Source organism: Pelophylax lessonae, assembly GCF_965119305.1.
Source record: "Pelophylax lessonae genome assembly, chromosome: 9".
NCBI lineage: Eukaryota > Metazoa > Chordata > Amphibia > Anura > Ranidae > Pelophylax > Pelophylax lessonae.
Genome location: NC_138776.1, coordinates 148,552,396 through 148,569,964, shown reverse-complemented (window position 1 = coordinate 148,569,964; position 17,569 = coordinate 148,552,396). Strand labels below are relative to the sequence as shown.

The 17,569-nt window shown below is 45.5% G+C and overlaps 1 protein-coding gene across 1 annotated transcript in view; it reads right to left on the bottom strand.

The window, feature by feature from the left end:
* HIF1AN (hypoxia inducible factor 1 subunit alpha inhibitor) overlaps window positions 1–12,305 on the bottom strand; it is a 95,483-nt gene extending 83,178 nt beyond the window's left edge. The window contains exon 1 of the mRNA XM_082267972.1: window positions 11,977–12,305. Coding sequence (XP_082124098.1) covers window positions 11,977–12,162 — 186 coding nt within the window. The 5' untranslated portion in view covers window positions 12,163–12,305. The remainder of the gene's footprint in view (window positions 1–11,976) is intronic.
* Window positions 12,306–17,569: the final 5,264 nt, after the last annotated feature.

The window sequence follows — 17,569 nt, the reverse complement described above, 5'->3', positions numbered from 1 at the left end:
CACCTGAAGAGAATCTGAGGCATGAGGAAGATACAATAAGGCATCATCCACGTATAAATATTTTTTTTCTAATAGGGGACCGACTGGGAGACCTGCAAACGTAGGTAGGGAGCAGATAAGGATGGCAAGTGGTTCCATAGCAAGCACGAATAGACCAGGGGAGAGCGGGCACCCCTGCCTGGTACCTCTTTTCAGTTTGAAGGTGGGGATAGAATGCTATACGTCCTAACTCTGACAGTGGGAGACTGATAAAGCAGCTGGATCCAAAGCCAATGTTCCGGAGCACCTGCCACAGTAACTCCCACTCCACAGAATCAAAGGCCTTCTCTGCATCTAGGGAGGCCACCACTACAGGGGAATCACCACTGCAAACATAGGCTAAATTAGTGTATAGTCAGTGGAGGTTGATGTCGATACCCTTAGGCTGGCCATACATGATACAATTTTCTTTCAGTTTTCTGTCAGATTTTCTTGAAATTTACCTTCAAGTATGTACAGGTCCTTCTCAAAAAATTAGCATATTGTGATAAAGTTCATTATTTTCTGTAATGTACTGATAAACATTAGACTTTCATATATTTTAGATTCATTACACACAACTGAAGTAGTTTAAGCCTTTTATTGTTTTTAATGATGATTTTGGCATACAGCTCATGAAAAACCAAAATTCCTATCTAAAAAAATTAGCATATCACGAAAAGGTTCTCTAAACGAGCTATTAACCTAATCATCTGAATCAACGAATTAACTCTAAACACCTGCAAAAGATTCCTGAGGCTTTTTAAAACTCCCAAAACCACAATCATGGGTAAGACTGCCGACCTGACTGCTGTCCAGAAGGCCATCATTGACACCCTCAAGCAAGAGGGTAAGACACAGAAAGAAATTTCTGAACGAATAGGCTGTTCCCAGAGTGCTGTATCAAGGCACCTCAGTGGGAAGTCTGTGGGAAGGAATAAGTGTGGCAGAAAATGCTGCACAACGAGAAGAGGTGACCGGACCCTGAGGAAGATTGTGGAGAAGGACCGATTCCAGACCTTGGGGGACCTGCGGAAGCAGTGGACTGAGTCTGGAGTAGAAACATCTAGAGCCACCGTGTACAGGCATGTGCAGGAAATGGGCTACAGGTGCCGCATTCCCCAGGTCAAGCCACTTTTGAACCAGAAACAGCGGCAGAAGCGCCTGACCTGGGCTACAGAGAAGCAGCACTGGACTGTTGCTCATTGGTCCAAAGTACTTTTTTGGATGAAAGCAAATTTTGCATGTCATTCGGAAATCAAGGTGCCAGAGTCTGGAGGAAGACTGGGGAGAGGGAAATGCCAAAATGCCTGAAGTCCAGTGTCAAGTACCCACAGTCAGTGATGGTCTGGGGTGCCATGTCAGCTGCTGGTGTTGGTCCACTCTTTTATCAAGGGCAGGGTCAATGCAGCTAGCTATCAGGAGATTTTGGAGCACTTCATGCTTCCATCTGCTGAAAAGCTTTATGGAGATGAGGATTTCATTTTTCAGCACGACCTGGCACCTGCTCACAGTGCCAAAACCACTGGTAAATGGTTTACTGACCATGGTATTACTGTGCTCAATTGGCCTGCCAACTCTCCTGACCTGAACCCCATAGAGAATCTGTGGGATGTTGTGAAGAGAAAGTTGAGAGACGCAAGACCCAACACTCTGGATGAGCTCAAGGCCGCTATCGAAGCATCCTGGGCCTCCATAACACCTCAGCAGTGCCACAGGCTGATTGCCTCCATGCCACGCCGCATTGAAGCAGTCATTTCTGCAAAAGGATTCCCGACCAAGTATTGAGTGCATAACTGAACATAATTATTTTCAGGTTGACTTTTTTTGGATTAAAAACACTTTTTTTTTATTGGACGGATGAAATATGCTAATTTTTTGAGATAGGAATTTTGGTTTTTCATGAGCTGTATGCCAAAATCATCAATATTAAAAACAATAAAAGGCTTGCACTACTTCAGTTGTGTGTAATGAATCTAAAATATATGAAAGTCTAATGTTTATCAGTACAGAAAATAATTAACTTTATCACAATATGCTAATTTTTTGAGAAGGACCTGTAGTACGAAGGAATGCCTAATTGGATACAAGTGAATGTGTTGTTTAGCTTTGACCTCACATTATGTGGTTTGTGGTAGATCTGACAGAAAATTGTACAACAAAAGTTGGACATGTATGGCCAGCCTTACCCGGCATGAAACCAGTTTGATCGCCAAGAACCAGAGACAGGATCACAGAGTTAAGACGATTGGTTAAAATTGTCAAAAATCTTTGCATCTACATTAAGTAGAAAAATAGACCTGTAGGAAGCGCATAGTTCAGGGTCCTTACCGGGCTTGGGCAACACTACTACAATTGCCTCCGACATCGATAGTGGAAGAGAATCCTGCTCTAACAGTGTGGACCGACTCATGAAAGAGGGGTACGATTACTTCGGCATTCGTCTTAAAAGATTTGGCAGGCAGACCATCCAGGCTTGGAGTCTTTCCCGTTTGGAGCGAGGCTATTGCAGCCTGCACCCCCTTCAGTGTGACAGGAGCATCTAAACCTGGTCTAGCCACAGTTGTCAAAACTGGAAAGTCTACAGAGTATAAAAAAAGTCACCAGGTTTTCAGGAGTATAATATAATCTAGCGGAATAAAGGTGTTCATAATATAAAGCAAAACTGGGCGTTAATCTGCATCGGGTTCAGAACATAGGAAGCCCCATCATCTTTAATATTGGCTATGTGGGAAGTTGTGGAGCGTTCCTTAGCCAGCCAGGCCAGGAGTCTACCTGTTCTCTCCCCTCGTTCAAAAATAGCATATCTCCATCTTGACCACTTGAGTACCAGCATGTAACACCCCTTAATTACCTGGCCATTTTTCAGTGCTTGACAATTACACTTTTCAATGAATTATTCATTCATTAGTTCCTCCTTACTTGTAAGAGAAAGGTGCAGACTTATCAATGTAAACACTACACTATTTACATTTGTGATCACTGGCATTGGCCATCATAGAGATCACGTTGTACAATTGTGTTTATGAACCGAACTGTCTGAGAATGAGTCAGTTTGCAAACTTTTTGGATGCAGTAATCCTCAAGTGCAGAACAAAGAGAAGGAGCCAATAGTGAAGTACCGGGTTGCAGTTTATTGGCGTAATAAAAACACTTACAAAATGGTAGCAGTAAAACAGCATGTAAACAGCAATAAGCAGCGTTCGCGGAATTTTACACCTGGGGATGAGACAGCATGTTTCCAGCGCCTAGCTAATAAAAAAAGTTCTGATTTGGCTAAAACTTCACATTATAAGCAGACAGCTTCTATTGACATCTAAACAATGAGACCTCAGATGGATTATCCTATAGTCCCTGTGTTCGCCCGGGAGACCTATGATGATGACCTAGTATGTCTTATCAGTGTTCCTTTTCTTGGTCCTGAAGAAGCTACGCAATACAGCGAAACGCGTTGACCTACGGAGTAGACCTCCACTTACAGGCACCTTCAGTTGAGGTTCCAAATTGGTACTATCCCTATTGGGGAAGGTGTCAGAATTGGTCTTTTGGAGTCACATCTCTATTATGTTTTTTGTTATGTTTTGTTTTCACATGTATTTATGATGTATTGCTGCTAAACAAATGCTATGTGATACATTTTTAATATGTTTAAATAAATATACTTTTCGATACCTCTTTATGTTTGATATAGTCTCACATCAATGCCAGTAAAGTCCTCCTGAAGCAGGATTGGGTTCGGTTTCTTATTTTTGGTCTTTGTTCATTTTGGAAATATGTTTTTATCTCACCAATAAACTGCAACCCTACGGTACTTCACTATAATCAAGCCTGTTTTGACTTACAGACTGAAAAGCTGGGGGTCCATTGATTCTGGTAAGGAGGAACACAAAAGGGGGTGTGTGTCACAATTAATTTATGTGGAGCACTTCAGCACTTTTAAGAAGATTGGAGCACAAGAGCACTTTACATTGATTATATCACTTTATTTGGACTGTTATATATATGTTCATATGATGCTAGTGCGCTTTTATTCCTTTCATGTTTACAATTGATTCACGCTTGGTGCACAGCTGCTGCTAAATATATTCTCTTACTTTATTTTTACCAAAAGCGCGACCAAAAGTATTTATTTTTATATACCAAAAACAAGGTTTTCGTTTTGGATGGAGTGGGGGGGGGGGGTTGCTGTTGAACTCACTGCCCTGTGGACAACCTTTTCACCAGTCAGGAAATAAAGGAAAATCTCCCAACAAAGTAAAAATGCATTAAAGATCCAAAACAAATTCAATTCAGCAGCTACAAATACTGTAGCTGCTGACTTTTGATATTAGGACACTGTCCATGGATCCCACAATGTCTGCACCCCAGCCAATTTTCAATCAGCTCTCAGGTGCTGCAGCCATTCACAACTGGTTCCCTACTGCGCAAAGCGTGCTGCACTTTGTGAATGGCCCGGCGGCGGGGGAAGGAGGAGGGGCCCACTTCCCGGGGACCTTGCCGTAGTAAAAAATGACAAACAAACGCTCCCCTTTTGGTGGGTGGAGCTCCACTTTAAGTAGAACACTAGTAACCCTGTCTCCTTTTAATGGTTGTCTGCTATACCGTATCTATGGTCAAAATGAAAAAAGAATATATTTACTTATTTCTAGCCTACTCATATTACTATTAATATTTTGTAAAATGGTTTAGGCACAGGAGGACCCGAGGCAAGATGAAATAAACGAATCAAAAAGAATGGAGCATGGACACATACAAGTGCACTTGTTTACATAGTAATGCCAGTTTTATAAAATGGAACGGGGGTAGGGAAGATTCATTTGAAAGTTTTGCTACAGCTTCAATCCCATATCTTACCTGTAATGGAGTGTATTCCACATTCTGCTGACTGCTGCTTACAGTAGAAGTTTTCTTCGCTCCTTTTCACAGCACTGACCCTCCAGCAATGCATGGATTGACAGCCCTGGGTCAAACACTGAAGTAACTGAAGGTGGTTCCCGAAAGCCCCCATCTCCTCTCTGTCCTCTCCTGCATTAACAAATATCCTTGCACACATCCTTATTCACAATATGCAAAACATTTAGTGAATGGGGGAGAGGGAAAGGTTCTGTCATTCATCCTCCCCTCCCCTACTCACAGAATGTGTCACTTCTGTGAGACAATGCAAGGGTTTTTATCAATGGGGGAGCGAGCAGAAAGAGGCGGGTGGCCTTTGGGACCTTCTTTGATGTCAGACCCAAGAAAAATTAAACCACTCAGTGCTGGAAGTTCAGAGATTTCTCCAGTAAGCAGTGGTCAGCAGATTGTGGAATAGAATTAACTCATTAAGCCTCATGCACACAGGGCGTTAAAAAAATAAAAAAAAAACTGCAAAGCCAGTACTGAGTCTCCGACGCCAGGAAAAAGTGGCTGTAAAAACACACTTTTAGAAGCATTTTGCATTAGCGTGCTTTTAGCAGTGTTTCTTTGCCCTTTTTCTATTTTCCACTCCCAAATCCAATTACCACAGTTTAAAAACAGTTGACATGGCCTAATGATGGTAAAACGTGTTTAGGCGCGTCAGCTGTTTTTACAGCTGGAACGCTGCTGCTCCAAAACGCGCTGGCCGAGTTTTTGTTTTTTGCAGCTTGAAAGCGCCTTTGCCACTTACAGCTCCTAAAAGCTATGTGTGCATGGACAATAGAGCTTGTAAAGGCAGCTAGATAACTATAAACACAATCCTTTACAAAGTATCCTTTCCTTCTTTTAGAATTTAGATCAAAGGAATGAACTTCTGTCTGTAAGGCTACATTCACACCTGAGCGTAGCGTTTTTCGTGCGTTTTTACAGCGATTTTTGCCGCGATTTTTGTGCAGGCGTTTTTAGATTGAATAGAGACCAATGGAAAACGCCTGTAATCTGCCCAAAAAGAAGCTCATGTACTTTTTTGAGCGTTGGGCGTTTTGCTCACAGCGTCAAAACGCTCAGATGTGAACAGGGGCCATTGAAATGAATAGGATTTGTCTTGTTGGGCGTTTTGAGAGCTGATCCTAGAGCAGAAAAACTCCCCAAAAACGCCCCAAAACGCCTACATGTGAACGGAGCCTAAGTGAGGGCAGTTTAAGCACTTAAAGACCAGGCCTTTTTCTGACACTTGTTGCTTACAAGTTAAAATCAGTATTTTTTGCTAGAAAATTACTTAGAATCCCCAAAAATTATATATATATTTTTTTTTCTTTTTAGCAGAGACCCTAGAGAATGAAATGGCGATTGTTGCAATCTTTTATGACACACTTTATTTGCGCAGAAGTCTTTCAAGCACAGTTTTTTGGAGAAAATATGCACTTTAATTATTTAAAAAAAACTAAACAGTAAAGTTAGCCCAATTTCTCTGTATAATGTAAAAGATTTTACACCGAGAATCATGATCTTTATTCTAAGCAAAAAAATTGTGATTCTTATTTTATCCAGAATCATGCAGCTCTAATAGACACAGAATAACATTGAGATAGAGCTGCACGATTAATCGTATGAAAATCGCGATCTTGATTCACCCCCCCCCTGACGATCTAAACCTGACATATTCTCGATTCTTTGCATAGCTGAGGGAGCAGAGAAAACAGCTGTGGAAAACTCCCAGTAACTATAAACAAAATGATTACATTGTATCTTTCCTCCTGCAAACGCCTATCAGCATTATCTCCCAGTAACTATAAACAAAAATGATTACATTGTATCTTTTCCTTCCCTCTGCCAGGGAGAAAGGAAGTTTAACCTCTTAGGCTCCGTTCACATGTCAGCGTATGACCGCGGGCAGAACCGCCGCGGTTCCGCCCGCGATCCGGAGATTTATTGCAAATCGCGGGACGCCTAGCGTTGCCCGTTGATTTGCAATAGCCCCCCAAACGCCGAGCGATGTTGCGGCGATTTACACCCGCTGAATCGCGGCGATTTACGCCCACCGAATCGCGGCAACATTGCGCAAACAAAATCACGGGACGCAATACGCTACAAAAAAGTACAAGAGTTTCTTTGGAGCGTATTGCGTCCCGCGATTTTGTTTGCGCGATGTTGCCGCGATTCGGCGGGCGTAAATCGCCGCAACATCGCTCGGCGTTTGGGGGGCTATTGCAAATCAACGGGCAACGCTAGGCGTCCCGCGATTTGCAATAAATCTCCGGATCGCGGGCGGAACCGCGGCGGTTCTGCCCGCGATCATACGCTGACATGTGAACGGAGCCTTAAAGACTAGACCTTTTTATGACATTTGTTGCTTGCAAGTTTAAAATCATTTTTTTTTTTGCTAGAAAAGTACTTAGAACCCCCAAACATTTTATATATTTTTTTAGCAGAGACCCTACAGAATAAAAATGGCGATTGTTGTAATATTTTATGTCACACTGTATTTGCGCAGCAGTCTTTCAAACGCAATTAATAAACTTTAATGAATAAAAAAAAAAAAAAAAAAACTTAACAGTAAAGTTATCCCAATTTTTTTTGTTACACAGAGAATCGTGATCTTTATTCCAAGCTAAAAAATCGTGATTCTCATTTTGGCCAGAATCGTGCAGCTCTACATTGAGAGGCTTTTTTTTTTTTTTAAGTTGTAAAAATTATTTTTTTTTAAAATAAGTCTGACGCCCCTAGGAGCAGCTGTAAAAACACCCAGTGTGCATGAGGCCCTACAGGTAAGTTCACTGAACCAAACCCCCCAAAAAACGGCAAAACTACAGCTATAGACATGTACAGTCTAGGCAGAGGTTCTCTTTAGGAAAGACATTAAAAGTGCTGACATTTCTACATCACAGTTCACAAACAACAAATTGGAATGTTCAGTTTAAAGTATAACTAAGGGTGAAACTTTTTTTTTTTTAGTTTTGGATGAAGCCGAGATGGATTAGAGCCGGTGTTGTAAAATTTTGTCGGACCCGTGAAAAAAAAAAATCGGACCTCGTCACTTCCGGTGATAGAGCATCACAAAACAGCGGATGGGAGTCGTCCGTGCGCATGCGCAGAAGACATTTTTCGAGGTTTGGCAAAATTATAACAGAGAGCGGACAGCTGATTGAGAGGAGGCGGGGCTGAGGTGCGACGGAGGACACATATGCAGAGCTGGTGGAGGAGGCGGGACGGAGGTGCGGCCGTGTAATATATGCAGGACTTTAGCGACTCCTTATGTTTTATTATCTTTAGCAATTATCGTATTATTTATCCTTAGGATTTCATTACATTTAGTATTTCTTATTTTGTATTATATAAATAGTAAATGTAATGAAATCCTAAGGATAAATAATACGATAATTGCTAAAGATAATAAAACAAGGAGTCGCTAAAGTCCTGCATTTATTACACGGCCGCACCTCCGTCCCGCCTCCTCTATTCAGCTCAGCAGATGACGCGGCAGTGTCTTCCGTCCCACCTCAGCCCCGCCTCCTCTCATTCAGCTGCCCGCTATGTGTTATAAGTTTACCAAACCAAGATAATGTCTTATGCGCATGCGCACATGAGACTCCTATCACCGGAAGTGACGAGGTCCGATTTTTTCACGGGTCCGAGAAAATTTTAGAACACCGGGATCCTCAAACTACGGCCCTCCAGCTGTTGCAGAACTACATATCCCATGAGGCTTTCTAAAACTCTGACATGACTAGGCATGATGGGAATTGTAGTTCCTGAACTGGACGGCCTTAGTTTGAAGACCCCTGGATTAGAACATGTATTCGGTTCTTATTCCTGTCTGTGCACCCCATTAGAGAGATTCCCTATCTTTCCTGTTTACAATTATTATTAAAAGGAAATCACATGTTTAGGGTTGTCCCCAGAAAGGTAGTAGAGGGGAAATCTTCCAATGGGGACACTAGTTCCAGTGACCTGGGGGGCTCCAAGGAATTCCTTTAATTTAGAGGGATTTTTTCTCACTTCCTGTTTTGGTTATGGGACAGGAAGTGGAGGGAAATCTCACCAACAGGACAGATGGAAAAAACAAAATGACAGGGGTTAGAACCCTCCCATACTCCATCCAATATGACAAAAATGTTTTGCCAATAGTTTTACTTTAATAGGTAAATCGCTCTCCATACAAAAAATAATGACTGAAGGAGGAGTTCATTTCCAAAATCCTCTTGTGGCATCTGAATCAGTGTTAATTTTGGCAGCAAATTTCAATTTAGTTTTAGTCTTAGGACTAAAATGGCATTTTAGTTTTAGTCCCATTTTAGTCTTCTGCAAGTGTTTTGGTTTTAGTCGTATTTAGTCGTATTTAGTCGACTAAAACTACAGTACATTTTAGTCGACTAAAACTCATTTTAGTCATCTATAATGTAATGGGTGTAGTTCAATTGTAATTTGTAATGCATTATTTAAGCATTTCTCTACAATTTCCAAACTCATTATATATTACTGCTGGTCCTGGAGTGAAAAATCTAATATGTTATTATTTATGGTATTAAGCTTTGAGCATGCACCAGTGTTAATTTTGGCAGCGAATTTCGATTTAGTTTTAGTTATAGTCTTTTGACTAAAATGCCATTTTAGTTTTAGTCGTATTTTAGTCATCTGAATTGTTTTAGTCGTATTTTAGTCGACTAAAATTGTGTTAATTTAGTCGACGAAAACGTTTTAGTCGGTTTTAGTCGACGAAATTAACACTGATCTGAATCCAATCACCACAGTGTTCTACAAAATAATACAAGGAAACCAAACAGCTAGTGGGACAGAGGGACAGTATAAAAAAATGACACAATAAACTAAACATAAATCTGTAGAAAGCATTGGCAAAAATCAGATGACTTCCACACAACCATGCGACTTCCCTGCTATACCAAAGAAGCATTAAAAAGAGGATGTGAAACCAACACTTCATATTCCTGATCTGTGCCTGCAGTACCATATACTTGTATGAGAAAGTCTCCCGTTCTCTTTGTATTACTTCCTGTGTGTGGAATTCTTGGTGTTCCTGCCAGTCCCTCTGCTTTCATTTTAAATGCTGACCACACTAAGCAGGAGAACACACCTCGGTCAGTTCTATAGCTGTGCTTGGAACTCAGCCTGCTCTCCAATGATCTCTCAAGTCTTTCACTGGGAAGATTAGTGTACTGCTGTTTCTCCTCCGCAGCTCGTATTCAGCTGAGAACAGAGGGAATGTGATCACACACAAAAAAAGGGGGAAAAAGTATTTATAATTTTTTTATATCTATACACAAATGTTTTGCCTTTCATTCCCATTTAAAATGTAATGAAATGCTTAACAAGGTTATAGTTTACAATCATTTCAACCAACGTAGGTCACCCTGCTGACCCAGCTAACCCTTCATGTCATACATTGGGCAATTTTCTGCCCCAGACTAGTCATCAGATAACTTTCCCACTACAGAGCATCCTACAACGCTGAACCTATTACATGCCCACCTGTTCCACTCTACCCACCTGCTAGCTCACCTGCTGTGCTCCAACCACAGAATGGCCCAACTGTTACACTCTCACCTATCTTGCGTCTCACTTTGCCCACCTACACTGTTCCACCCACCTTGTACCCCCTTCTGCTGTGCTCTATTCTAGTTGCTCACGGCACGTGCCACACAGTGATCCTACCTGCCATGCTATGACCCCCCTGGTGGCCCACCTGCTGTGCTTCAAGTGTCTGGCAGCCCACTCATTCTACTCTACCCATCTTGTAGCCGACCTGCCCTGCTCTAACCACTGAGTCGGTTGCCTACCTGCCGCGATACAACCACCTGGTAACCCAACTTCAGCACTCCGACCAACCTAGTGCTCACCTGCCATGCTCCGAACAACTGGGTCTCTCACCTGCTGCACTCCAAGAGTCCAGCAGCCCACCTAATCTAATCTACTCTACCCTTTTTGCAGCTAACCTGCCCTACCCACTGGGTTGGTGGCCTACCTGCCACGCTATGACCAACTGGTGACCCATCTGCAGTGCTCAGACCAACCTAGTGCTCACCTGCCATGCTCCGACCAACCAGATTTCTCCCCTGCTGTGCTCCAAGCATCATGCAGCTCACCAATTCTACTCTACCCACCTTATAGCCAACCTGCCCTAACCACTGGGTCGGGGGCCTACCTGCCTGACCCATCTGCAGCGCGCCGACCAACCAGGTCTCTCACCTGCTGAGTTCCGAATGCCTAGCAGCCCACCTATTCTACTCTACCCACCTTGTAGACCACCAGAACAGTGACCTACCTGCCATACTACGACCACCTGGTGACCCATCTGCAGCGCTCCAACCAACCTAGTGCCCACCTGCCACGCTCCAACTAACCAGGTCTCTCACCTGCTGCCCTCCAAGTGTCTGGAAGCCTACCTATTCTACTCTACCCACCTGGTAGCCCATCTACCACGCTAGGGTCACCTAGTGACTTATCTGCAGCGCTCCAACTAACCTAGTGCCCCCCTGCCATGCTCCAACCAACTACATCTCTCACCTGCTGCGTTCCAAGTGCCTAGCAGCCCACCTATTCTACCCTACCCACCTTGTAGACCACCAGGCTGGTGACCTAGCTGTCACGCTATGAACACCTAGTGACCTATCTGCAGCGCTCCAACCAACCTAGTGCCCACCTGCCATGCACCAACCAACCAGGTCTCTCACCTGCTGTGCTCCAAGTGTCTGGCAGCCCACCTATTCCACTCTACCCACCTTGTAGCCCACCTACCACACTACAACCACCTGGTGACCTATCTTCAGCGCTCCAACTAACCTAGTGCCACCTGCCATGCTCCAACCAGGTCTCTCACCTGCTGCACTCCAAGCATCTGGCAGCCCACCTATTCTACTCTACCCACCTGTTGGACCCCCCTTACCCAGCTGGTAACCCTTCCCTGACCCCCCAGTGATTGTATAGCACTCTCCAGTAGACGTCCTCCCCTCCCCCATGGACTACGTGACCTCTCCATGGCACAGCAGGTGAGCAGAGTGTCCCACAGATAATAAGAGCGGAGACTTCCTCAGGACAGGGGCTCACCTCGTTATCAATGAGCTCCTCTGCTCTGGGGTCAGAGTGCTGCAGCCGCGGGATTTGCCGGGTCTGAAACTGATAGGAACGTAACTGAGACTCATTCCACCCGGGACTCCGGGGCTCGGCCTCCCCACCACCGGCTCTCCTCGTCTCAGCCACCACCTCAGCAGCCGACACCCCGGCCTCCGCCATCCCCCGGCGGTGCACAGACCTGGCCCCAGGACAACAAATACCGATCTACGGCCCGGCCCGACGAGGAACAACGACACGAGCGCCCACTGGCCAGAGCGGCAACCTACTATACAGCGCCCTCTGGTGGCACCTAGCGGGGACTCAGGCTGTGCTTCCCCATAGTGTACAGCTGTCACTTTCCATTGTTCAGCTTGCCTGTTGCTATTATCTACTACTGATTTGTATTCGTTAATAGCGTATTTGGGGGATCAATTGAGAAAGGGAAAAAAAATGAAAAAGAAAATTCAGACTGGGTTATGGGATGGAGTTATTTATTATTGCTGGCAAAACAATCTAGGTGGTTGAATATGGAACAAAGGGGCTATTACACTTACTACAGAAAGATCTGTGCATATGATTTGCATTGGAGCTGATCTATAAAAACACTGGGGGGGGGGGCGTTCATTATAGCTTTTGCGACACATTTCCCTGGCTATTGTTGCATCATGGAGTCCACTGCCAATTTTACCCTGTATAGTTCCCCCAGGTGGTGGATTGCTAAAGGGTAATTCCATTTTCGTGGGGAAAAAAATGGCAAATGTAAAAATAATACAGCGTATACAAGTGCTACACAGGCCGTATTGGAATTCTGGCGCTTTAAATCAGTATTGTTTGCTAGAAAATTACTTATAGCCCCCAATCATTATACTTTTTTTTTTTAGCAGGGACCCTAGAGAATAAAATGTCGATCGATGCAAAATTTTATGTATCATGGTATTTTTTTTGGAAAAAATACACTTTATTTAATTTAAAAAAACAACAACAATATTTCCTGGCAGTCTCCATGGCAGCCTACGTGTGGGTTAACCCCGCCTCCTCTCCAATGGTATAGGACCCCCCTCTATAAATTTCAGCTTGCAGGCACAGCCAGTGTTCCTTTTTTTGTCCTCCTCCAAGGACCAACTATTTGGATTATTTCCTGTTGGAATTTGGTCGGCTTACCTCAGAATGAAAAGTCGGCGTCTATGTCCAGGGCCCAGCCACGGGCGGGTGAGTGACATTTCAAAATCCCCTTTGGCTGATAACTGTGCGGTGCTTCGGATGGCCGACGGATATCCTGACAGGGTCTGAAGATTTGTCTCCTCCATGGCAGTGTTTTTGTTATGTTTGTTTGTCTCCAAACTATCTTTCTTTGCTATCCCTGGTGGCCCAATGGCGGCTGGAACGCTCCATGCGTTCCAGCCATCTCCTTCCTGCTTCCCCTCCGCTCAGTCCGGCGGACGCATGCGCTGTATGGTAATGGAGCACCGCTCGCTGCCTGCACATGCGCACTTCGCCGAGATCGGAAGCGAGGCCTGGTCCGCGCACGCGCACTTGCGATCACGGCCGGCCATCGCTGACGTCATCCTGGCGCGAAAATTTAAACGCCTGTCAGCTCCAGAGCATTTGGGAATGCACTGTGGGCATAGCGACGTCTTCCCGGTACCTTGTCCGTTTGTTTACCAGGTATGTGGGGACCGGATGCTGCATACCTTTTTGTGGTATGCAGGGGGGGGGAGAGCGGTTGGATGCATATTAGGACAACACCTGAATGTTCCTTATTGCTTTGTAGTGATCCCTGTATGCTCTACTTCCTAGTGAATTTGTGGTTTTGCCTGAAACATGGATCCTGCTTCACCGCCCTCTTGTGGCCAGCCCTCTCACAACAGGTGAGTGCTGGTACATTTAGAGGGATATGAAGGGAGGGATGCTGGCTCATGATTCATGGCTAAATCCTGTGTCTCCCTGGATTTCTCTTTCTCCCAGCTCCTCCAGGTCTGGTCAAGAAAGAGACCCTGTCAGGCCACAAAGAGAATCATCTTCAAGGTCAAGACGCCGTGAGTCTCCATCAGGGAGCAGACATGAGAGGAGACGCTCACATTCCTCCTCCAGACACCGCACACACCGCCACAGTAGCCATACGGCCCAGAGAGCCTGTTGGGGTTGTGGGGCGCATGTCCCGGAGGACAAGTCCCTTTGCGAGCCCTGTTTCGCTCGTGCAGCTGGTGAAAGAGAGTCTGAAGATCAGAGATTGGAATCCCTGGTGAAACGGATTGTCCAACAATCCATGAAAGAGTGGAATGCTAGTCCCACACCTGGATCTGCTACTCCCAGCTCTCCTGCTGATGCTCCTGAAGAGCAAGGTCCCTCTCAGCCAAGCTTCACTTCCGGGAAATCCTCAGAGAGCGATTCGGAAGAAGAGGAAGGTGTAGTTGGGGGTTTTGATTATGCCCTTGTTGCACCTCTCATAAGAGCAGTCAAAGAGGCTCTGAAATGGGAAGATCCCAGTACCCCACAAGTAAAACAGAGAAGGTTTTTCAAACATTTGGGGAAAGAGCGGCTAAACTTTCCGCTCCTGTCAGAGTTGAAGGATGTCATCCTAGAAGAGTGGAGTAAAGGGGACAGCAAGACCTCCTTATCCTCCAAACTGTCCAAGTTGTATCCTTTTAAATCGGAAGAAGTCAGTCACCTGGATTCAGCTCCTCTGGTTGATGCTGCAGTTTCCAGACTGGCTAAACACGTTACACTCCCGCTGGATAATGCAGTGTCCTTTAAAGACCCTCTGGATAGGAAGATGGACTTGGATTTAAAAAGAATTTATGTCACAGCCGGTGCGGCTTGTAAACCTGTGCTAGCACTAGCAGCCATGTCTAAGGCCATGGAAACCTGGGTTTCTGATGTTGAACTAAAACTAAGAAGTGTGTCTGAAGATGCAGTAGAGAACTCTCCTGTTCAGGAACTGAAGTTAGCTTCTGTGTTTCTTGGAGAAGCATCCATTGATGTGTTACGTCTCTTATCCAGATCCATGTTGGCTTCTGTCACAGCCAAACGGGCCCTGTGGTTGCGTCCCTGGCTGGCAGACCCAGCCTCTAAACAGGCTTGGTGCAAAATCCCTTTTGAAGGTTCCTCTTTATTTGGAAACAAATTGGATAATGCAATTACTAAAGTGACGGGTGGAAAGTCAGGTCTCCTTCCCCAAGATAGGCGCCTCTTTGGCCCTAAGAAGCAGCAACCAAGAAAGCAGTTTGCAGAGCGATCAAAGGATGCCCGCTCATATAGGCCTGGGCGAGATTACAGGAGAAATTGGAAGAGCAGCCAAGCATCCTCTCGTAAGCCGGTCAGAGGCTCAGCACCTTCCGATCAAGAAACCTCAAAGTCCTTTTGGGATTGGGCCCGTTCAGACATGCCAGGTGGGGGCACGCCTGCTCCGCTTTCAGCGTGTCTGGGCGGCCTCAATCTCAGACTTCTGGACCATCAGGACAGTGTCCACAGGACACACATGGACTTTCTCAACAGATCCCGTGTCCAGATTTATTCCCACTCACTTGCCTTCTCAGGACGAGAAAATAAATGTTTTGCTCGACTATGTAAGCACTTTGGTAGCTCAGGGCGCAATAATTCCGGTGCCCGTGCAGGAAAGATTCCAAGGCGTATATTCGCCCCTCTTTCTAGTACAGAAGAAGAATGGATCCTGGCGCCCTGTGATAGATCTCACCTATCTCAACAGGTTCATCAAGAACGAAAAGTTCAAAATGGAAACCTTATCTACTATCCAGAAAGCAGTACTTCCAGGAGACTGGCTAGTGTCAATAGATCTCAAAGACGCGTATTTCCATGTGCCTATAGCAGTAAACTTCCACAAGTACCTTCGTTTCGCGGTAGAACATCAACACTTCCAGTTCATCTGCCTTCCTTTTGGCCTGTCCACATCCCCAAGGGTGTTTTCCAAGGTCCTTCTAGCTGTGGTGGCTCTAATCAGAACAAAGGGTGTACGTCTACATCACTACTTGGACGATCTTCTACTGTTGTCACAAGACCGGGATCAACTTTTGTTCCACAGGGACCTGGTCACTACAACTCTCATGGAGTTCGGGTGGTTGTTGAATCTTCAAAAAAGTCATCTGGAGCCCTCTCAACATCTGGTCTATCTAGGGGCTCAATTCAACACCGTTCAGAATACACTTTCTCTGCCTCTAGAGAAAATCCCGGTGGTTCGGGAGAGGATCCTTCCGGCCCTCTCATCCTCTTTTCTGACGGCATCCCAGTGTCTCAAGATCATCGGCACAATGGTCTCGACGGCCCCTATGGTCAAGTGGGCACTGTGGCGAATGCGGCCCTTTCAGAGGGGCTTCCTTCGGCAGTGGAATCCGGAAGATCACGATCAGCGTATCTTTGTTTCCCACAGCATGAGGAGCAGCTTATTATGGTGGCTCCAACGCAAGAACCTGCTCAATTGCCATTCTCTAGTCCCCATCACATGGGTCATCATTACAACCGACGCCAGCAACTCTGGCTGGGGAGCCCATTGCATGACAGAGGTGGCTCAAGGGAAATGGCCTCCGCAAGCCCACTCCCTGGTTTCCAACGTCCTGGAGCTTCGTGCGGCTTTTCTAGCTCTTCAAGCTTTCCATCATCTAATAGAAGGCAAATCCGTACTTCTTCGAATGGACAACACCACGGCAGTGGCTTATGTGAAAAGACAGGGCGGTACCAGGAGTCTCTCCCTTCTTCAGGAAGTAGACCCAATCATGACATGGGCCCAAGCCCATCTGTCCAACATCTCGGCGGCCTACATTCCGGGGCCACAGAATGTTCAGGCAGATTTCCTTTCCAGAGTTCAGTTGAATCACAACGAGTGGTCTCTCCACATAGACTCATTCAAGTGGATTCTGTCCCTAGGGGTCTCACCAGAAGTAGACCTGTTTGCATCTCCATGCAACCACAAGCTAGTCCGGTACTTCACACGCAGCAAGTGTCACCAAGCATGCGGAACGGATGCTCTGACCGACAGATGGGAATTCAGCAGGGCATATGCTTTTCCCCCATTTCCCATCATCCTCAGATTTCTTCAGAGACTCCAAGCAGAAGATGTGGAGATCGTCATGGTAGCCCCTCACTGGCCGAACAGGCCCTGGTTCCCACTTCTCCTGCAACTCAGCTATCGGAGCCCGATTCCCCTGCCCATCAAACCAGACCTTCTCTCGCAGGGAACAACATTACACCCCTGCCCCGCCTTGCTCAGGTTAACGGTCTGGTTCTTGAGAGGGAGAGGTTGGAGTCACTCGGATGCCCTCCTGGGGCAATCCCTACTTTAATGAACTCTAGGAGACCTAGCACGAACAGAGTTTACTGTAGAGTCTGGTCTAGATTCTTGGAATTCACGTACCCGGAGGGAAATCCTTCCCTGAATTTCGGAGTTCAAGAAGTCCTGAAGTTCCTTCAAGCAGGTCTGGATAAGTCCCTATCAGTTGGGACTCTCAGGGTGCAAATATCAGCCTTATCGGTGTTCTCAGGGTTCTCCTGGGCCAAGCATATACTCATACAACAATTCTTCAAAGGTGCGGTCAGACTCAGACCTCAGAGGAAGCCAAGGTTCCCAAAATGGGAC